Genomic DNA, 23,552 nt, shown 5'->3' on the forward strand with positions numbered 1-23,552 from the left:
CAGGCCACAAGCAGGATCCCCTGTCACATCTTGACTATCTATTTTTAGATGCTATAACTCTCTCATTAACTACTAGAGGCAACGAGTGATGAATGCATCTGTTGCTGACGCAATTAAGATGAAGAGCATCCAGCAAGACTCTTAACAGTTTTCATGACTTTTAATTATAGAATAGCACACCTGCTATGGCCACGGCTCCCAGAATGCTTTGATACACTTACGCATGCGTACATTCTGTTTGAATTCAGTGTAGGGCGAAGGATAAAGAAAACATGACAGAATGTCGTGACTTGCTCAGCAAAATGTTTTCCCAGCAAGGAATAAGATAAAAGAAACATTGAAACCATCTTAATTGGAATGTAAAAAATGTTATATGATCGTTTATCTCTGCTTTTGATTTGAGAAAGAGTTGCAAACATAGAGGTCATGGACTTGGAAAGGAGAAGAGCAGAGACACACATACACTTTCAGTAAGCAAACTCTCAACGACTTTGTTTCCATGTGTGAAGGGGTGACATTGTTTGAAATGTGTGTGTAGTAGTGTGCTCTAAGGCCCAACGCACAGGAACTGTGGTGAGTCCAGAATCATCACACAGCTATAGATATTCCCAACTCCTTTAACATACAAGATGACAACTCCCCCATTGCTTTGTCAAATCGAAAGCGCAGAGCTGCGTGCTCCGGTTGTGTCAGTACATCTTTGACCTTCCACTTCTGGGAAATACGGGACTGAGGGATTTTGGCTTAAGCGATTCAGCCAGCATAACTCCGTGCATTCAGAATTTCTGCAAGTGTGAGAGTTGTGTCAGTGTCCTACGATTTATCCTTTGAAACTCCATTCACAAGAATACGGCTTTTTTCGTACGAAAATACCTACTAACCAGACCTTTAGACGATTATTGTAGTTAATGTGGTTTGTTTTATGACTCTTCTCTGAATACTTTCTTGTCTGAACTTGAAAAGCCTGTATATATGTTTTATGGCAGTTCACATGATACAGTGTGTATTCAGGTAGAAACGTATCTCCCTTGAGGTGGCTGAAGCTACAAACTAAACTAAATATGGAACTAAGGGGAAATCCACTTCTCTCTCTTCTTTTCTGTCTTTACAGTTAATTTGATCACCCTGTTGCAAACTTTTTCTTTTGTACTTATAGTTATGTTGTGGTTTTCATATAAAGCCCTTTTGGGCTTCATACCTCACCTGCACACTGTTTTTTACCAGTTTTTATCTCTACGTTTTGTCTTTCACTTATTTTCTTTGGTGTAATAAATCAAACCTAAAACCTAAAACCAGGGAAGTTTAAAAAGGAATCTAAGTGATTGCTAATAGATATTCTAAACTCTTCAAAAACTTGACATCTTCACACTTAACGAACAAGAGAGTGGCAAGTATCATCTACACACTACAAAAGATTCTAAAGTTGGAAGTTTCAAACTGGAATTTTCACTGCTTTCGAAATATATTGACTAATATCAATCCAACCCCTACCAATAAAAATAAAGTCACAATGTCACATGTAGCATATGCCAATGCCGACAATTAACATGATATCTCCCTACGCTATGTTGAGATAACCTGTGTGTGAAAACTAAGAATCCGCCAGACACCTAGTATCATCTACCTAATGTGTTCATCCACAGGCTGGTGGAGGGAAGCCTCTTTGGGAGCCGATTGAAGAGTTCAAATTTAAGACCCACACCTATGTCACTGAGCTGCATTCCATGAATATGTGCACCAAGGCGTGGCCTTGGACTCGTGAATTGCGGAAACAACTGTAGCGTGAACGTAGCTTGATCTTGCTCACCACCCTGAAGTTCGCTGCATCTCGTACCGGCTCCTTACATAGCGTGCCTAGAACTGAGACAATTGTCCCTCCTTACCTCCCCTCTACCATGGTGCACACGATCGTGATCAATGATGAGAGACAGGCATAATTCGCCTATCCTATTATTGCAGCGTTGTGTACATCATATCAGAGACTCACGATTCGGCCGCTTTGTACTTACATAGAGTATGACCTTCCACGCAGAATAGTTCCACCCATGTCACCGTATATAACTGTGTTGAAGAGAATCGCGCAACCAAGCGACGCTGTTCTATCCTAAGTAAGATGCGCGCGACGATGCAAGCTCCTCACTGTTACACACTTTAGATAGCCACCGTAACTCCTACATTACCTCAAACAGGGACACTTATTCTATGATGTAACATCTTATGGTACTCCAATTAATCTACTAGAAGATACCCAACATAGATTGACAATGGCACCGCTAGTATTTTTACACCACGCAGATCAATCCAAGGACGGCCGTAGAGTCCACCCGCAGCAGTGAGTTCTATCCAGACAGTGTCAAAGAGCGAGGGGTCGACCAGAAGCGGATCTGAATATAGCCAAGTCCAATACGTCATACTCGAGAACCGGAGACACAGTACTTCAAGAGAAACTAGTACATGTAATATCCCATCACTTCAAAGCCTCATCATTCAAGCGAGCCGTCTGAAACCAACATCAACCCTGCTCCTAAAAACATACACCAGCTCACTATAGCGGCAACAATGGTGCAAGTGTCCATGAGAACATTAAATGAGTAGAAAAACTTTCAGACATCCCAACTAGCACCACTTTTAAGCAATGAACCAACGTTAAGTAACAATTAGATTGGAAATTACATTAACCTCTGACAATAATAACCCATTACCTCACCTATGATGATGTCTACTGCCTTACACTCTTTAAAGACATCCCTGCATCATATTGCCCATACTTTATGCCAATACATTATGTACCACTAACCCCACTTGTTTAAACTATAGCCAACCACCAACCCTACATACCACCATCTCATATGTAATATACTGTACTCTAGATCATTCTACATGCTCTTGCCAATCTTATAGCAAATAACACATAGTTGTATACCACTTAACCTAGCCCATCTATCAAACAGTTACATCATGCTCCACATTACTATGTTTATAGCATACACTCATACTAGCTCTACTCATACCTCCAATATCCGTTACTGCATCTGCCATGCCGTTCTGTACCACCACTCATTATATCCCGTACTCTATATCTTATTACCCAGTTACATAACTTAGTCATTCAGTCTATGTCCACCTTTTACGCACCTTGTTGTTGTGCTGTACCACCGCACTCCATTCAAGTAGTCGTTAGGTTGAAGTGACATATTAGTGTTGAGATACCTCTGTTTATACGGATCTATTAGTGTTGAGCTGGTGTGTTAAAGTACTTAGCTATATGTTTGCTGAACTAAGATAGCTACAGTAGTCTATATTTTCGAGCTACACCTACGCACTTGAACTATGTCTGTATTAACTGCAAATTTGTCGAAATCTAGAAAGAGCCAACAAAAGCAGTGTTATCGTCGACTAATACAACACAACATTTGTAACTAAATGCTAGTTTGATTTTTACCCAACCCAGTGTGAGATTATTGGTCATACGAGAGTAGTTAGTCAGAAAACTGATAAAATCTAAATGACACATGTGACAAATAGTATCCAAATTAGGCCAGTACTTCTACGCACGGAAAGATGTGCATATTTGTTTCTTCTAGAGTGGCAGAGCTGTCAGACGTTTCTCCGTTACCTCTGTAAATGTGTGGCCTATTAGGTCCGGGAGCCGTCATTGAATGGCGTCGTGTGATTACATATCTCTGACAGAATGCAGTGATTAGCCTGGCAGACCACAGAGTACATACTCTGCTCTCAGCTCCTATTTTCACCCTGTGAGACAGAGAAAGAGAGACAGTGATTACTTGGATGATTAAGCACATCAGTGCTTTGCATAATGAACGATTCCTCCCAACCCTTCCTTCCCGCATTTTCATGTACTGTAAAACTCTCCAACTTTCAGGGAATTTAAGCCCAGTTATGATTTGCCAAGTTTGTGTCACTGTCCCTTGTATAAATGGATTCCTCCCTTGCGTAAGTGTGTCCAGCTATTAGGGTTTCATTCCACTCCCCAGAGGTATTCCAAAAAGTAAATGGAACTCTGTGAAAGAATCTAGCAGTTAACACACCAGTAAGCCTGAAATGTCTTCCCCATGTTCTGCCTCCATAGAATCTGATGAGTGAGTAAAGACGAGTCTTGAATTACAACAGAGGAGCAAAAATGCCAGGAGCTACATGTTGAGGATACTTTTACCAGCAGTCTGATTTCTCACTCTCTGTAGCAGTAGTTTGAGTGGATAGCCTACACAGTACCTCTTAAATTATGGCTGGCAGAACATGGGTAAAGGAAGTTCTTTTCTATTGTCAGGCGGAAGGAAGCGACTGCAGCTTGAAGGTTCGGTGCGTCCCAAATGGCACCCCATTCCCTATATAGTGCACTAATTATGACCAGAGCCCTATGGACCCTGGTCCAAAGTATACCACACTATAACGGGAAAAGGGTGCCATTTTGGACGTAGACTTGAACATGACGTCTCTGAGGCTGGCAGCAGCAGCTGTGTCTGTCTGTACAATGTGCTGGAGCTGCTCATGCTCTCCCGCCAACATGGTGTCAAGATAGTGAGTGAATATGGGGGAAAAGGAGGCCAGAGCTGCCAGTTGAAATCTCTTGTCGAGGTGAATGCATTCTCCATTCTCCAAGCCGGACGGCTCTCTCTGTCTGGCTGAATTGTGAAAACGTTTCATTCAAACTGGATGTGACAAACAAACATTCTTTGTGTTTTGAAGGCATCTGCCCGTAATCACAGGGCATTTCATGCAAATCTTTTCGGAGGAATTATATTTGCAATCTTGTGTCATTCTGTGTTCTGTCATGTCAAATGACATTCAGCAGTAACCGCGCACAATTGCGCACAATTGGCCTAGCGTCGTCCGGGTTTGGCCGGTGTAGGCCATCATTGTAAATAATATTTTTTTCTTAACGGACTTGCCTAGTTAAATACAAAAATAAATAAAAATACAAATCTGTATGTTACAAACACCAATGAATCCTAAGCCTACCCCTACCTACATGTACAAATTACCTGGACTAACCTGTACCCCCGCACATTGACTCGGTACCGGTACCCCCTGTATATCATTATTGTTACTTTTATTTCATTTTTTTACTCTAGTTTATTTAGTAAATATTTTCTTAACTCTATTTTCTTAAAACTGCATTGTTGGGTTAAGGGCTTGTAAAAAAGCATTTCACAGTGAGGTCTACACCTGTTGTATTCGGCGCATGTGACAAATAAAATGTATTGATTTGTTTTACTTCAGATCATTGGACATACTTCTATTCCACAGATGTAAACGTGAGCATTCACCATATAATGTTCCAAGGCCATGTTGTGTTACGTCCTCAATGAGTCAGAGTTGGACTTGTATCTGCTATTATTCATGGGGCTATCCTATCAACATGGAAGGTAATGTGGTGTACACACAAGTTTTATTAACTTTGTGTAAAATCTAAAGTCGATCGTAACTCGCGCAAAGAGTTAGGAAACGGCTAATTTTGAGGTGATAACTGTTCATTACTAACATTTATGGGATGGAGGTTCAATTTACTTTTCCTTGACGGGAATTCGGCTGCTGACGCAAACTGACACGGCCGCCATCAAGTTTGTTTACTTGTTTGGTGTGAATGCAGCCCTTTGTTAGAGGCAAGCTAGGTCAGTCTGCTAATAACTGTTATCTAACATGTCCCCACCCACCCTCACTAACACAGGGAATTTACAAGTGTCGACTTTCAAATGTAGCAAGTCCAAGAAGAATAGACTGGCTGAAACTGAGACAAGGGGTGAGTTTGTGGTTACAATGGGACAGATAAATAGTTTGTGGTTAAAATGGGAGAGATTAATTCAAGGCCATATCCTGAAGCATTGGGAGAACTTGTCGAGACTGAAGGTGGTCGGATGTCAAGTCAGATATAGAAACCAAACCGTAAAACTAGACTAGGTGTTTGGCAGGAAACAATGAAGAGCTGTCACAGGGACCACCCTGTCCCAATGCATCTTGGGGGCTTTGATGAGATGTTTCAACCAGGGAAATAAGAAACTCTGTAGTGTCTGAAATGTCTCCCTCCTCTTCTCCTGGCCTGGCCCAATGCAGGTGTCTGTGAAGACTGATGAAGACCTTTTCCATTTATTCCGTCTATATTTCAAAATGGCAAAACTCGGCTATGGTACAAAAACTGAAAAATGCAACACTTGCGATGGCAACACAACGACACACAATACAAGACAACCGGACTAATGCAAGTTGTTCACAAAAGCCACGTGGACAAGGTGTAAAAGCACTAAATTAAAACACTTTAACATTTTACAAGCCCACCAGCTTCTTGGAGAACATTACGAAAATGTAATTCAAATCGTTTGATACCCATGGCTCAACATAAAACAAAATCCAGGCTTTTACGACAGGAATCCAGAGACTTGACCAGTTCTCAGTCAATTGTAACAAGTATACAGCAGCCCAATGGCTGGAGCGGCTAATTATGTAGTTTTAAAGGCCACACAACTCGAAAGACTACTCTCATCAACTGCAGCACTATAGAAAAACAACATCCCCCCAGAAACATAATCTAATTACAAAATGGTGGTTAGCAAATCCATTCCTTGGCACAACTGCTTTTGAGCAACCATTTCAAGTGAATAATCAAGTACCTGCTCTACCCTCAGCCATTCTATCTTTCTACATGACCGAATAAGCAACACACTGTGTGTGATTATTGATTATGTTGGTGTTTGATGCAGATCTCATATTATTCTCTTGATGTTATGAGCGTTTCGGAGGGGACAGTTTACCACAGGTTTTGAGAAACCTGAGAGGGCAATTTGTGTAACATTAAAGGATACAGCAACAGCACATGAGGCCAGGGGGAAGTGAACAAGATCAGATATCTACAGTACCATTAACCCCCCCCTTACTTTACTTTTCTCTCCTCCACATAAAAACATATTGTCAGACTGTATCAAGCAGCAAGAGCAAAGGGAGCCAATATCTGGAGATAAATGTGTGGGGGTCACCCCCAGGTAATCTCTGGTAATAAAAGAGTGCCTTACGGAGAACTGTTAGAGTTGGAGTGGGGGGGGTCAAAAGAAGTTCATGCGGAGATCTAGTGAGTTGAAGAGGCCATAGAATTGGCTTAGTGAGAGAGTGAACTGGGGAGGATCAATGTCAGAGTCAGGAGGCTGAACACAAGTCAGGTTCTGACACTGTTAGTCTCTATCAGGGATGCTGCTGGTTGAAGTGGTGTTATATCAAAGGCTTTACAGTCTTTGGTTACTTTTTTGTATTTTTGTGTTTCTATTCAATATTTCAGCCTCCCTCAAGTCAAAGAAAATGGTTCCAATCGACACAAAATGTAGGCCCGTAAACTGAAACGTAGAATACTATTGTAACGTTTGTTGTTACCATGTACCATAGACACTACAGTACTTCTGCAACTTGCGATCCAGAGTTAGTTTTAACCATGGCAACAAGTTAGCACCACACATACCAAGACATTAACATCCTATTTACAAGTCTCGGGTTAGACTGAGGACATTACACATCATTCCTCCTCCACCTGCTCCTCCCTGTTCTATATCCTCAGGATGACAGCAGGGAATGGTTTTTGCCAATACTCAGAAACGTTCAGTATGTAGCTAGAGAGAAGGTAGGAACGATGTGGACAAGCAAGCACATGATGATAAAACCCTCGGCATAAACACTGTGCCTGATCTCTAATTTAATATAAGTATAGTATGACCTCATATTTTAAAGCACACTCATTGTTAGAACAAAGAACATAATGATCTCACGTTTCAAGCTCCTATGTATTACTGGCAGTTTTATGATTACCCAAAATAACAAAATAACAAAGACCAAATCTGATGTAGCTTTTTGGCCTCTGTGACTGCCGGTAAAGTTTGGCTCGGTTCCGTTTGGCACCGCCAACTAGGTCCTGTACTGTGGTAAAAATATGGCCATCATTATAGATCTTGTGTATTGAGTACAGTGCACTAAAAGTGTCCATTAGTTGTGCAGTGGGTTTTGAACAGGCTTTCTCATCACAATACGTAACCTGGTGGGATCTGCTTCAGTTMTATTAGAGGCAGAACTTAGTGGAGMACACTGATCAAAGCGTTGGTCTCATCATTGTCACGTCCATGGCTAGACAATCCTCTCACTATCTGGCAGTAGAGGAGGAAGAGGGACTGTTGGCAGACTAGTCCGTCAGGTCACAATCAGGAATCAGCTCACATTTTCCAATCGGTCCAAGGCCACGCCTGTGTGACACAATTACAGTGTGTACAGGTGTGGGATCTTAATTTGACCAGTTTCTCACAGCAGGAACGTAATCCTGCAGCAACAGGACATGTGAATTATTATGTGGATTATAATTAAATTGAMATTTTTGTAGGGGTTGATGCATTTTTCGTAAGGGAAAATCAAGTCTGAAATTTCAAATTGGAAATTACAAACTTTAGAATCCTTTTTAAACTTCCCACGGTTTAGGTTTTAGGTTTGATTTATTCACACCAAAGAAAATAAGTGAAAGACAAAACAGTAGAGATAAAAACTGGTAAAAACAGTGTGCAGGTGAGGTATGAAGCCCAAAAGGGCTTATATGAAAACCACAACATAACTACTCAAAAGAAAAAGTTTGCAATCAGGTGGATCAAATTAACTGTAAAGACAGAAAAGAAGAGAGAGAAGTGGATTTCCCCTTAGTTCCATATTTAGTTTAGTTTGTAGCTTCAGCCACCTCAAGAGGATACGTTTCTACCTGAATACACACTGTATCATGTGAACTGCCATAAAACATATATACAGGCTTTTCAAGTTCAGACAAGAAAGTATTCAGAGGAGAGTCATTAAAACAAACCACATTAACTACAATAATCGTCTAACAGGTCTGGTTAGTAGGTATTTTCCGATACGAAAAAAGCAGTATTCTTTGTATGAGAGTTTTCAAAGGATAAATCGTAGGACACTGACAACAACTTCTCACACTGCAGAAATTCTGAATGCACGGAGTATATGCTGGCTGAATCGCTTAAGCCAAAATTCCCTCAGTCCCGTATTTCCCAGAAGTGGAAGGTCAAAGATGTACTGACACAACCGGAGCCGAGTTCCAGCCCGCTTTGTTTTGGACAAAGCACATCGAGGGGAGTCTGTGTCATCTGTATGTTTAGAAGGAGTTGGAATATGTCATAGCTGCTGTTGATGATTCTGGACCTCACCACAGTTCCTGTGGTTGGGCTAGAGCACACTACTACACACATTTCAAACAATGTCACCCTTCACACATGAAAACAAAGTCGTTGAGAGTTTGCTTACTGAAAGTGTATGTGTGTCTCTGCTCTTCTCCTTTCCAAGTCCATGACCTCTATGTTTGCAACTCTTTCCACATCAAAAAGCAGAGATTAAACGATCATATAACATTTTTTTACATTCCAATTAAGATGGTTTCATGTTTCTTTATCTTATTCCTTGCTGGGATAAACATTTTGCTGGCAAGTCACGACATTCTGTCATGGTTTCTTTATACCTTCAGCCCTACACTGAAATTCCAAACAGGAATGTACAGCACTGCGTAAGTGTATCAAAGCATTCTGGGAGCCGTGGCAATACAGGTGTGCTATTCCTTAATTAAAGTCCATGACCAACTGTTAAGAGTCTTGGCTGGATGCTCTTTCATCTATTGGTCAGCAACAGATGATTCATCACTCTGTTGCCTCTAGTAGTTAATGAGAGAGTTATAGCATCTAAAATAGATAGTCAAGATGTGACAGGGGATCCTGCTTGTGCCTGCACCAGTAAAGCTGGACGATAACTTCTTAAACATAGTCCTGGACATTTGTAGTCGATCCTACCCTGAAGGTGTAGTCATACTGAGAGGGTATGCTGTTCCTGCACATACATATAATGAATTCCTGGAAGCAGATCAAAACGCCCCAATGTTCATTCTTCGAGAACTGAGAAGGATTGCGTCCCAAATGGCACCCTATTCCCTATATAGTGCACTACTTTTGACCAAGAGCCCAATATGGGCCTGGTCAAAAGTAGTACCCTACATAGGGAACCGGGTGCCATTTGGGATGACGATAGTAATAAAAGCATCCACAAGGAATGATGGAATGGCAGTGGAATGTTCCAGATGCACCTGAATTATGTAATCATGACAGGGTCAGTGGACGGCCACACTGAGCCCTGTGTGTGAGATGGACTGTAGAGATGTAGAGAGAGAACACCTATCACTCTTACTATGCTGTCAAACCAATGACCAGAGCGCTACTTTTTCCATGAGAAACATCATTTTTTATCTAAAGGTATAGTCACCACTAAAAGAAAAGAAAACATCCAGATTTTCATATTAGTCAACCAAATTAACTCTTCACCTTTCAAACCCAAAAGAAGAAGACGTGAGCTGAAGTGCCTCGTGCCGTACGTTACACACACGTAATATGTTTGAAGATCTTGCTGATGGTTAGACCGTGTCAGCTACTCTGCTCCACACCCCACTACTGCCACAACACAAAACACACTGTACACTGTAGTGAGGTCCTCAGGCCTGGACATGGCTCGATAGCCAATTAATCAGAGGGGGTGCTTGACCTTATCAACCCCCCCAAACCCTCTCCCCCTTAACTCCCAGATTAACATGCTACCATGAGCCTTTCCAGGACAGGAAGGTCTCCCCAATCAGTTGAGGGCTCAGTGCCAAAATAAAGAGGGAGAAAGAGACAATGAGAAATGAGAAGAGAGAAGGAAATGGAGGAGAGAGGCAAGAGAGAGATAGAGAGAAGGAAGAGAGAAGGGGAGCTCTTGGTGTCTCGTCTTTCTTAAATCCCTCACACATAGCCCTCGTAGTATGTAATCACACTCGCTGTTTGCCAGCAGGTCCAGAAAGGAAATGACTGCATCCAGCGAAAATGCATCATACCAACAATGATTAACGGGCATGAAATCAAAAACTGGTGCTGCGCAGTGCTCTTCAAACGGTGAGCTATGGCCAAGCTACTTAGTGCTTAGATCACAGAGGCTATTGTCGCTCTCTTCAGACCAGTGATAATTGTTGTCCATCTCATTCTGTGTGTTCTTGAGGTTTTGCTGTTTTGTGTTCTGCCCCCTGTGATTTATGGGAATGGCTGTCTTCAGAACAGAAGCTGCCACACGACGTATTCAGGTCCTGAAAGGGACGACTACTCACAGTTAAAGTATTTATTGAAATTGCTTTGGGGAATTATTCTTGCTGTAGACATCAAGAAGTCGAGAGACATGTGTTTCCATTTTGAGCAAAAAGTTTATGATGGTTCAAAGAAGCCTTTTTACCCCTGGTTCATGTCCATGTTTGGTCCAAATGGTAAACACAGACAGCAACAATGTGACAGTCTGTGTACGTGCTCGTGGGCTGTTGAATGTCATACCCAGAAGTTACTTTGAGAAAGTGACTTTACTGTTTCTTTGGTCCAGAGCCCAACTTTATTTTGTGATTTTGTTTGGCTCTGAAAAACACTGTTCGTCATACCATGCTAACTTAAGTATAAGGAGCCTAAATGATACAGTCTTAATAGAACAGAACCCTTCAGTAATCACATACATGCTACTTATTAGAGCCTAAATGATACAGTCTAATAGAACAGAACCCTTCAGTAATCTACATACATGCTACTTATTAAGAGCCTTAAATGATACAGTCTTAATAGAACAGAACCCTTCAGTAATCTACATAACATGCTACTTATAAGAGCCTAATGATACAGTCTATAAACTAGAAACCAGAACCCTTCACGCTAATCTTAAGTGTGTTGCTGACTCTCTAGCACTTTGATAGTTTGTACAGTATAGAGATAATATCATAATTACCCACAATTCACGCATGTAAAAAAATCAGTCTTTTGGGATAGTCTAGACCAGCTATTCCCAAACTGGGTTCGCGCAATGCCGCCGGTTTACGCCAAATCAAAATGTGATTCACTATTTAAAAATATAATAATTTGAAAACTCTTCACATTTTCAAACAGTCCATTTGTATTTTCCAACGGAGGCTATAAACTTTGAGTTTTTCTCTCGCCTGAGTAGCCTCCTGTTTCACTGCCCAAAATAAAATTAAACCATCTTGTGTTCAGCGAAATAACAACACATAGTCAAATTCAGGTAGCCTAGTCAAATAATATAACCGTTAGTCTCTCGCGGGAATTCCACTAACGTCCGAGTATTAGCCAAATGTAGCTGCTGCTACATTTGCTCGAAAATGATAAATGTTAAAAAAGTAAGGCCCGCGTCCAGAGGACACATACTAGCTCTACTAGTAGTAGCTACTACCCGCAGTACTACACCTGCACCTGTTGATGACACAAGTTGTTCTGCTTTCACGAGCACATTCAAAGCTAGCATCAGTAATTCTATATTTGTTTGTTAGCCCAGCTAGCATGGACACTGACAGTTGTGGAATCTCGATGAGCCGAAGAGCTACGCCCCTTACCCGGGAAAGCAACCGAACAAAGACAGGAGTTGGACATCGAAGAGTGCAAATATGATGAGGAACTACATTGATTTGGAGTTTCAACTCCTATATTGGGATAAACGGACCTCTCCTCAGCCATCGGTGTGTTCTATGTGTACAACCTTGACGCGACCGGTAGCTGCAGTAGCTCTGCTCTCCATATATCACAGATGAATCACCATCACAATATCTCCTTACTTAATCTGTCCGCAGCGATGCCTCGTACGCCCTTAGTGATCCACGACATCTCTAGCAAAGCACAAACAATATACGTCTGACTCTTTGCTCGCCACGATTCCTCGCAAAAACATACCCCAAGACCTAGCGTGTGGAGCTAGTGCTCTTCTCCCACCAGCAAATCACTCTACGGTATCACACGACCTACACATGCGACGTCTCTCACCGCTTAACTAACGCCACATCTCCGATCAATACGCACACACACCGTCAAACACACAAGATAACCTTCACCATTAATAAGAGGGAGCTGGGATCGATACGCATATGATGTGTCCCAAATCCACCGTACGCGCCACAACGAGTGGAGCGTCCAAATACAGAGCGCGCCAGGTACTCAGCCAACCAAGCCCACACCCCACCTTACCACTACACATATAGCTGGCACAAGAGACACCTACCTCTACTCTCCTGCTCGACGAACAGCCCAACAATCCGCCCACACACCGAAGGAACATATCACTCGACCAGCCATCGCCTCCGCCCCAACAAATCACATCAGACGACGATGTCGAGAACAACGAACTACACATCGCTACTAAAACCCAGCCAAATCCACTCCAACAAACCCCACGAACATACCTGCTACGATGCAACTCACACCTATTATTCGCTACTATACCCACGAAACGACTACACTACCAACAACACACACCGAATACACACTGATCTGCTTACCAACCCACCATGCCAATCAAACGATAGTCACACCTTATGCGAGAGAGACTGTTCTTGAAACCAAATTCTACCACACTCTTCCCACAATCGCCAAACGCCACAGGCACAACTCACATAACTGCCTCCACTCGCTTCACACGAGTACCAATCAGTCACCACACAAACGCACCTACATCACGCCACTATACACCTACCTGCCCTAATCAATCTCACTATCCTCACAAAAACCACGCCGACGCACCCTCGAACTGACCTGACCCGCTCACACAACTGGCGACGGCATCCTAGCGCACACGCTCCACTCTCCGCGGATCACATATTATCCACCCGTCTCTAACCACTGTCCTCCTTAATTCAGGCCGAGATCACATTCCAAGGCAGGTCCAACACTAGAACACCCTCCCAACTTCCTGCAATCCCACCAGGCACGACGATATCTTTACCTTATAACCTACCTATCAACACGCTGCGACAGCTTTGACATCTATGGACTCAGTGCGGTCCAGCATGTGCTTGGATTCTGTACTGCATGGCGCAAAAACCAATGACAGGAGACCATCAGTGGCAGTCGGCTATACGAAACATTGCCCAAGCAGTTGCCTCCCCGAGCCACTTGGGTACATTGCAAGCATCCATCGAGAGGCTCTTGCTGCCCAAAAGGGATACCCTGACAGCTTGAAAGCAGCATTTTGGACACTAGTGAAAAATGCGTTCACTTGTTCAAAGCAAAAGCCCCGGACTTTCTCGTGTATCTTTATGCCCACAATGCAATGATATGGGCAGTTGGACATATGTAACGCTCTTTCAAAAAATACCAGCAAGTTGAGCTGGTTTATCAAGGCAGGCAAAAGTATTGACACGTTTTTTTTATGATTTCGGAGGAACGAGCTATACAAGTTTTCTTACTGACATTAATTTCACTTTGTCTGACTGCTTGCATGATGATGAGTTTCTCACACGACTGGCCTATCTGGGGATGTTTTTTTCTCGCTATGATGATGAATCTAGGATTACAGGGACTCTCCGCAACTATATTCAATGTGGCGGGACAAAATTGAGCTATGATCGAAGTTGGAGCTCTTCTCTGTCTGCATTAACAAGGACAACACACAGGTCTTTCCATAATTGTATGATTTTTTTGTGTGCAAATGAACGGACAATGTCAAATGTGATATAGTGAAGCACCTGAGTGAGCTGGGTGCGCAATTTACGCAGGTACTTCTCCAAAACGGATGACACAAACAACTGGATTCCTTATCCCTTCATGCTCTGCCTCCAGTCGCACTTACCAATATCTGAACAAGAGAGCCTCATCGAAATCTTCACCAAGCGGTTCTTGTGAAATTGAATTTAATCAGAAGCCACTGACAGATTTCTGGATTGGTGCGTCAGAGTATCCTGCCTTTGGAAAATTGCGCTGTTAAGACACTGATCCCTTGCGTACCTTTGTGAGAGTGATGTTCTCGGCCGCTACAACTAACATAAAAAAACGAAAATAACAGCACATACCTCTGTGGAAAATGATTCCCCGCGCCGGGGTTGTTCACAAATATCTATACTCATTCTTTATGTTTAATAAATGTGTATTGTATAGCGTGTGTGTGCCAGGCTTACAATGATGGCAAAAAACACCATTTGAGAGTGCGGTGACCCGTGCTAGAGGGGGTACGCAGGCGGAGGTTGAATGTTTGAAAGGGTAGGGGACTAATAAAAAGTTTGGGGAACCCACTGGTCTAGACAAACAACCAGGGATTAGATCAGAGGTGAGACAACACCTCAGTCACCCACCTTTACTCTACCGTTGTTCCCCAAGCACTTCACTTGTTGCTCTAGTTCTGCTCCAGCCGGTCTCTGAGGCAAGACAGGTGAAGAAGGCAGACGTAGAGAAAAAACCTTCAGCTCTACTTTCTTTACAGTTTACTCACTCAAGCCCCAATCTGGATGTCCTCAGTCTACAAAGCTTGGCCAAATTTATGCTATACCATGGCGACCTGACATCTTGTTGAACATGCAGTATGATATAATGCTCTTTTCCTCCTAGACCATTGTGTTTCTTCTCTCGTATAAATCTTTCACCTTGTTCTCACAGAGTAATTAACGTGAACCCTGGGCGGAGGGATATTTATCATGGCACTTCAACACTTCCTGACACGCTCCTCCGAACCGTGACTGAGCCCAGTCCTGCAGGCCCAGGCCGTGGCCGCGGTCCGCCAAGCCAACACACCCGACCTGACCAGAGAGGTTCTGATAATGCGGTCATCATAATTAGGGCACCTCGTCTGGACCGGGCTGATGGCCAAATCTCTCTCTCTCGCTGAAATGATTAGGTGGACGTGTGAATGAATCTGGCTGAGGAAGCAGGGGCGTAGAGGGAGAGAGATGGATGGAGGGGGTCATACTATACCTGTATGGTACAGTCTAGTCCGTTTACACAGATTTACAATGATAGATGTCTCTACAGGAAGGCATAGCCTCAGTCAGAAGGTGAACTCCCTGTTAGGGCTTGAAAGTTCTCTTTCAGGGTGGATACACTTAAGCCAGATCTCTCTGACTTCACTTCACACTGACTGACATTGCCATATAAAGACATTACTATTGACACAGAGAATCTCCAGAGTACGTGTTTGAGAGAGAGAGAGAGAGAGAGTGAGATGTTGCTTTTAACAAGGGCAAAGGCAGTTTAATTTTGGGCCAAGTCATCGAGTTTGACTTCAACACACCCGATCTGAACACTATGGTCGAGTTTCTAAGTACCAACATGAGTCTGGGTCATGTTTGAGTTACGACCATTAATGTCATAAATAGGGGAACTCTGTACTCTGTCAGATGGTCTGTTAATGTGTTAGAGTGTAATGTCGTGTTTGTTTTGGACATCTCCTTGGCATGCCCCTTCATTTGCTGTAATATTATACACAGAGTGCTAGTTCAATTATCACAGTTGCAGAAACCTGATGAAACCAAAGTAGTGTAAATGGAACCTTCAAGAAAGTTTTTCTCTGTATGTAACTACAGTCTGCTATTCATAATGTCGTTCTAAATTCCAGGTATACCAGCTAACCGTAAGGACACGTATTACTCTAATATCTAGCCCAACAAACATCGTATGAGTCTGTCTGTAGCAGCTATTCAGGGCTGGGTATTTTGTTCTTTTGAAGCATGAGTAAAGTTTCTTCTGGAATTATGCCTCACTCTGTCGTCTTACGATACATGTCTCAGCACAACCTGGGTTATAATAGAGCCACGTCATTTATAAGGGGATTACCAATCAAAGGCAACCTGATACTGATGTATTGAATTATTTATCAAGCGTCAAGCGTTTGGTTTTAAGTCCCTCTTTTCTATGTGAAAACAGTAAATACAAACCATCCATAACGGTTTTGGCATGTAGGCGTTCATTTCAAGATCATTCATTCAACACCTTGAGGAGCCTTTCTGAGGAGCGTGCTCAGCTCTTTGTGTGTGTGTGTGTTTGTGTGTGTGTGTGTTTGTGTGTGTGTGTGTGTGTGCGCGTGCATCCGTGTGTGTGTGTGTGTGTGTGTATATGTGCATACATGTGTGTGTGCCTGCCTTTGCGCATGTATGTTTGTTAAGTTGAGAAACAGAGCAACAAACAGACCTTTCTCGTTCCTGCTCCAGCAGGTTGGTGAACTCGTCACTCTTCCTCATGAAGTCTCCATGGTTCCTCTTCTCGTCATCCAGCTTGTACAGGGCGCGCTTGTGGGACTGCTCAGTCAGCAGCAGCTGCTCCAGCATGCGACGGTGGGTCTCCCTCTGCTTCTCCACCAGCTTGTCCAGCTAGGAGAGACCAGAGCGTTTACTGACCACTCCAAATACACTTCCTGTCACCTCTATGAGAGGTGATATCGGATGTATTAATGTAGTTTAAAATGTGATTGTCCAGTCATGAGACCAAAACCCAAAGTTGATCTTTGAACCTACAAAGTAGCCACTTCATATACATTTTAGCAGACTCTTATCCACAGCGACTTACAGGAGCAATTAGGGTTAAGTGCCTTGCTCACGGGCACATCAACAGATTTTTCACCTAGTCGGCTTGGGGATTCGAACCAGCGACCTTTCTGTTATTGTCCCAACGCTCTTAACCGCTAGGCTACCTGCCGCCCATATACTGTAGCTGAAGTCTCAACCCTTCCAAGTCATCTTATCAGGGTGCTAYACTTCACTGTCCCCAGACTTTACTGAGCTGCTGTATTGAATGTTGAGACTGTGCTACCTCAGCCATGGGCCTCTCGTAGATGTCCTCCTGGAAGGTCTCAGCCTTGCTCTGGACGGTGTCTCTCTGCAGGGCCTGAAGGACCTTCTGTGGGGTGACGAACCCATACTGGGCCTCCAAGAGGGCCAAGTCAATCTTCTCAGCCTTCAACACCGTGATCACCTCGTCTCTGGCCTGTGGTAAGGGGGAGAGAGAGAGGGAGAGAGAAGAGGACACAGTTCTATGAGCATGATAGCTAGACTATCCATGTTTTAGTATTACCAAAAGCTTGACTACCCATGGTTTAGTATTACCAAAATATAGACTACTCATGGTTTAGTATGACTGTACCAAGAAGCCTGTCCTATATCTAGACTACCCATGGTTTAGTATTACCAAGAAGCCTGTCTTATATCTAGACTACCCATGGTTTAGTATTACCAAGAAGCCTGTCCTATAGCTAGACTACCCATGGTTTAGTACTACCAAGAAGACTGTCCTATAGCTAGACTAGAAGAGATTACATAGACATATACACGCCAACATTAAAAACCATCGCTCATAGTTCAAATACATAGACTAACATCAAGCAACTTAAAAACCATGCTCATATTACATACATAGACATACATCAAGACAAACAATTAAAAACCATGTTCATAGATTCATAACCATACTAACATCGGCACATTAACCTGACAAGTATAACCATTGCTACATAGATTAAAAACACATGCACATATAAGAACATACTAGACTCACGACACCATGTAAAAAACCATGCTCAATGTTCATACATAGACTACATCGGGCAACAATTAAAACCATGCTCATAGTTCAATACATAGAACATACATCAGCACACTTAAATAAACCATGCCTTCAATAGTTACATACATAGACTCATCAGCAACATTAAAAACCATGCTCATAGTTCAAGTCCATGACCTACATCAGCAACAAATTAAAAACATGCTCATAGTTCACAATACATGAACTACATCGGCAACATAAAAACCATGACCATAGTTCAATACATAGACATCACATCCAAGCACACATTAAAAAACCAATGCTCAATAGTCTCATATCATAGACTACATCAGCACATTAAAAACCATGCCTCATAGTTATCATACATAGACTACAAATCAGCAACATTAAAAAACATGCCTACATAAGTATCATACATAGACTACATCAGCAACATTAAAAACCATAGCTCATAGTTACATAACCATAGCTACATCGCAACGATTAAAAACCATTGGCTCATAGATTACAACATAGACTACAATCAGCACATGTAAAAACCATCGCATCATAGATTCATACATATAGACACATACAGCAAACATATTAAAAACCATGGCTCATCAGAATTTCATACATAAGACTACATCGGCACATTAAAAAACCCAGCTTCATGTATCATACATAGACATACATCGCAACACATTAAAAAAGACCAATGCTCATAGTTCATACAATAGGAACTACTCAGCAACATTAAAAATACCATGCTCATAGAATATCATAACACATAGACTACATCGGCAACATTAAAAACCATGCTCATAGTTCATACATAGACTACATCAGCAACATATAAAAACCATGCTCAAAGTTCATACATAAGACTACATCAGCAACATTAAAAACCATGCTCATAGTTATACATAGACTACATCGGCAACATTAAAAACCATGCTCATAGTCATAACATAGACTAACATCGGCACATTAAAAACCATGCTCATAGTTTCATACATAGACTACATCCGGCAACATTAAAAACCATGCTCATAAGTCATACATAGACACATAGCTGCTGCAACATAAAAACCATGCTCATAGTTCACTACATACATAGACTACATCAGCAACATTAAAAACCATGCTCATAGTTCATACATAGACTACATCAGCAACATAAAAACCATGCTCATAGTTCATACATAGACTACATCAGCAACATTAAAACATGCTCATAGTTCATACATAGACTACATCCGGCAACATTAAAAAAACCATGCTCATAGTTCATACATTAGACTACATCGGCAACAATATTAAAAACCATGCTCATAGTTCATACATAGACTACATCGGCAACATTAAAAACATGCCTCATAGTTTCATACATAGACTACATCGGCAACATTAAAAAACCATGCTCATAGTTCATTAATATGGACTACATCGGCACACATTAAACAAAAACCATGCTCATAGTTCATACATAGACTACATCGGCAACATTAAAACCATGCTCATAGTTTCATAGACATGACTCATCGGCAACATTAAAAACCATGCTCATAGTTCATACATAGACTACATCGGCAACATTAAAAACCATGCTCATAGTTCATACATAGACTACATCGCAACATTAAAAACCATGCTCATATTCATACATAGACTACATCAGCAACATTAAAACCATGCTCATAGTTCATACATAGACTACATCAGCAACATTAAAAACCATGCTCATAGATTCAATACATAGACTACATGCAGCAACATTAAAAACCATGCTCATAGTTCCATACATAGACTACATCAAGCAACATTAAAAAACATGCTCATAGTTCATACATAGACTACATCAGCAACATTAAAAACCATGCTCATAAGTTCATACATAGACTACATCCAGCAACATTAAAACCATGCTCATAGTTCATACATAGACTACATCGCACAACATTAAAAACCATGCTCATAGTTCATACATAGACTACATCGGCAACATTAAAAACCATGCTCATAGTTCATACATAAGACTACATCAGCAACTTAAAAACCATGCTCATAGTTCAATACATAGACTACATCAGCAACAATTAAAAACCATCGCTCATAGTTTCATACATTAGATAATCAGCAACATTAAAAACCATGCTGCATAAGGTTCGATACATAGACGTACAATACTTCAAGAAGACATTAAAAACCATGCTATAGTTTCCATAACATAGAACTACATCAGCAACATTAAAAACGCATGCTCATAGTTCATACATAGACTACTATCAGCAACATTAAAAGACCATGCTCATTAGTTCATACATAGACTACATCAGCAACATTAAAAACCATGCTCATAGTTCATACATAACTACATCAGCAACAGCTAAAAACCATGCTCATAGTTCATACATAGACTACATCAGCAACATTAAAAAGCATGCTCAATAGTTCATACATAGACTACATCAGCAACATAAAAAACCATGCTCATAGTTCATACATAGACTACATCGGCAACATTAAAAACCATGCTCATAGTTCATTACATAGACTACATCGGCAACATTAAAAACCATGCTCATAAGTTCATACATAGGACTACATCAGCAACATTAAAAACCCATGCTCATAGTTCATACATAGACTACATCAGCAACATTAAAAACCATGCTCATAGTTCATACATAGACTACATCAGGCAACATTAAAAACCATGCTCATAGTTCATACATAGACTACATCAGCAACATTAAAAACCATGCTCATAGTTCATACATAGACTGTTTTGGGTGCTCTTCTGAGAAGTTCAGAGAACTCCAAAAACATCAGCACCTCAAACCGTCTTTCGTTTGTCTTGCTTGAATAACTGGTACTTTCCAGCAAAGTCTCTCTTTTGCACATTCTTGTTAGTTTTTGTTTACTTTATTGTTGGACTATGAACATGATCTGGAGGGAGTGAAATGGGTGAGAGCTTCCAAAGGAAAGTAGGCTCAAAAAATTAAGTGTTACCAACGTTTCTTAAAAGTAGTGTACAAAGGCAGTATAGATGTGCCAAAGGGAGTGATCCAGCCTAGGATTGGAACCCTAGATGTTCCCAGTGAGAGGTTCTAAACAGAAGTATAGTTCTCTCACAGTATAGGTTTCCCAGCACTCCTACGTCCAACCATTACAGTCATGGAACAGGACAGCCTGTGTGACTGTCAAACCCAACACTGACCAGTAGCGTTGGCCCTCGGCAATGTTTACTCTCAAAACACACAGCTTTGTCAGGGAAGTGAGCGTTACAACAGCCAGAGTTGATATGGAGACATGCCAGATGCTCCACTCCAGCCAGCTCTATTTCAGTCTCACACAAACACACACAGGACACGCAGAGAACACTGGGGGCATATCTGAGCTCTCAGGACAGTCACATCAAAGAGATTGTTAGATATTATTAAACACTCACTGAGCACTCTGCAATCGTCAGGTTTGGCACTTTGCAGTACACACTTGAAAAAAGGGTTCTTCGGCTGTCCCCATAGGAGAACCCTTTTTGGTTCCAGGTAGAACCCTTTGGGTTCCATGTAGAACTCTCTGTGGAAATGGTTTCTCATGGAACCCAAAAGGGTTCTACCTGGAACCAAAAAGGGTTCTTCAAAGGGTCTCCTATGGGACAGCCAAAGACAGTGACCCGGGTTGAACTCTTTAGAGGTGTTGCGTAACCAGCTCCTTGTCGACCTGGATCCCAGCTGTGCCCTTTTCTGTTTGAACAGCTCAAATGTTGCAAGACTAACTGTGAGTAATAGCTGCAATCCATTAGGGCCAAACAGAGCCTGTTGCTTTAGTGTCTACTGTGACACAGTTTACTCATCAACAGAACCCTGATGAAGGTTTACGGAATTACACGCTATCTCCTGGGACTAGTGCATTGTGATGGTGTAAGCAAACACTCACTAACGATATGGCTGCTCTCTGCTCTCGCCTGGAGCCCAGATCTCTGAGTTTAGATCTGTTCAAGCAGACTGCTGCTTGCGGCTTATGACATCATCCCCGAATCATTCCGTGCCTTGCATGTGTACATATGCAGTCAAACAGCTATCCCTCTTACTCATAAACTGTCAGCCAGGCCAGGCCACTAATACAACTGGTGATGTAATGATGATTCAAGGCATTTTTTTCTTTTCATCCTCAGATCAAAACACAGAACAGAGATTGGCCTATGTCTATTCAGGATTTGTATTCACAATCACTTTTCATCAAGGTGCACGTTTACCTTTCCCGTACTATATAATGCAGAAAACGATAAATGACACAGTGAATTGAGATTAAGACTGTCGGACCATTCATGGCTTCATCATTGTCATGAGTCAGTGATTTAACCAAACCACACAGTCTTATACAATGATACAGAGCCTGGACGACTGAGCTTCGGGGCTGAATAAAACAGATCACTCTTCACACAGCTGTCGCCTGCCTCAACCCACCAACCCTTTACCCCACGGCTACACCCAACCCCACCCCAACCCACCTATCAATCTCCTTCCACTATGTTCCTTCCTGTTCCCCTGCAGGTAAAAAACATGCGTTCCCGTAGCAACAGCTAGAGGACACAGCAAAGGCCAAGCTGGCTCAGCACAGGCACGATCGCAGCGGCGGGCACAGAACGTGAGGAGCCCCAGGGCAGGGGTGCAGGACGGGCCAGGCACAAGGAGCCCCCGATGACACAGGCACAAACACAGGCACTGTCCAGAGGAGAAAAGGAGGGCAGCGGCAGCAGTGGGAGTGGCAGTGCCAGCAGTAACAGTCGGAGGGAGAAGGCAGCAGGTGGAAGACCAGGGACCTCTCCGAGACGACCTTCTGTTCCTGCTCTCCATGCTAGAAGGAGAACTGCAGGTGAGGAGAGACTGTGGGACTGGCTAGGGTTTGGCTGGTTCTGGGTTGTTTGGTGAGGAGAAACTAGGAGACTGGGCAAGGGGTTTGGCTGGTTCTGGGTTATCTGGTGAGAAGAGGCAGATCACTTGGCTTCTTGATAATACTAAACCATGGGTAGTCTAGCTTATAGGACATGCTTCTTTGTAATAATAAACCATGGGCAGTCTAGCTATAGGACAGTCTTCTTTGTAATAATAAACCATGGGCAGTCTAGCTATAGGACAGTCTTCTTGGTAGTACTAAACCATGGTAGTCTAGCTATAGGACAGTCTTCTTGGTATACTAAACATGGCT

The 23,552-nt window shown here is 42.2% G+C and overlaps 1 protein-coding gene across 1 annotated transcript in view; it reads right to left on the minus strand.

Annotated features, from left to right (window-relative positions):
* The window catches only part of LOC112076622 (filamin A-interacting protein 1-like), a gene marked incomplete at its 3' end in the record, with an annotated part of 39,157 nt that extends 21,380 nt beyond the window's left edge, over window positions 1-17,777 (minus strand). The window contains 2 exon segments of the mRNA XM_070441396.1: window positions 16,989-17,167; window positions 17,607-17,777. Coding sequence (XP_070297497.1) covers window positions 16,989-17,167; window positions 17,607-17,615 — 188 coding nt within the window.
* Window positions 17,778-23,552: the final 5,775 nt, after the last annotated feature.

This window comes from Salvelinus sp. IW2-2015, unplaced genomic scaffold, assembly GCF_002910315.2.
Source record: "Salvelinus sp. IW2-2015 unplaced genomic scaffold, ASM291031v2 Un_scaffold3883, whole genome shotgun sequence".
NCBI classification, from domain to species: Eukaryota; Metazoa; Chordata; class Actinopteri; order Salmoniformes; family Salmonidae; genus Salvelinus; species Salvelinus sp. IW2-2015.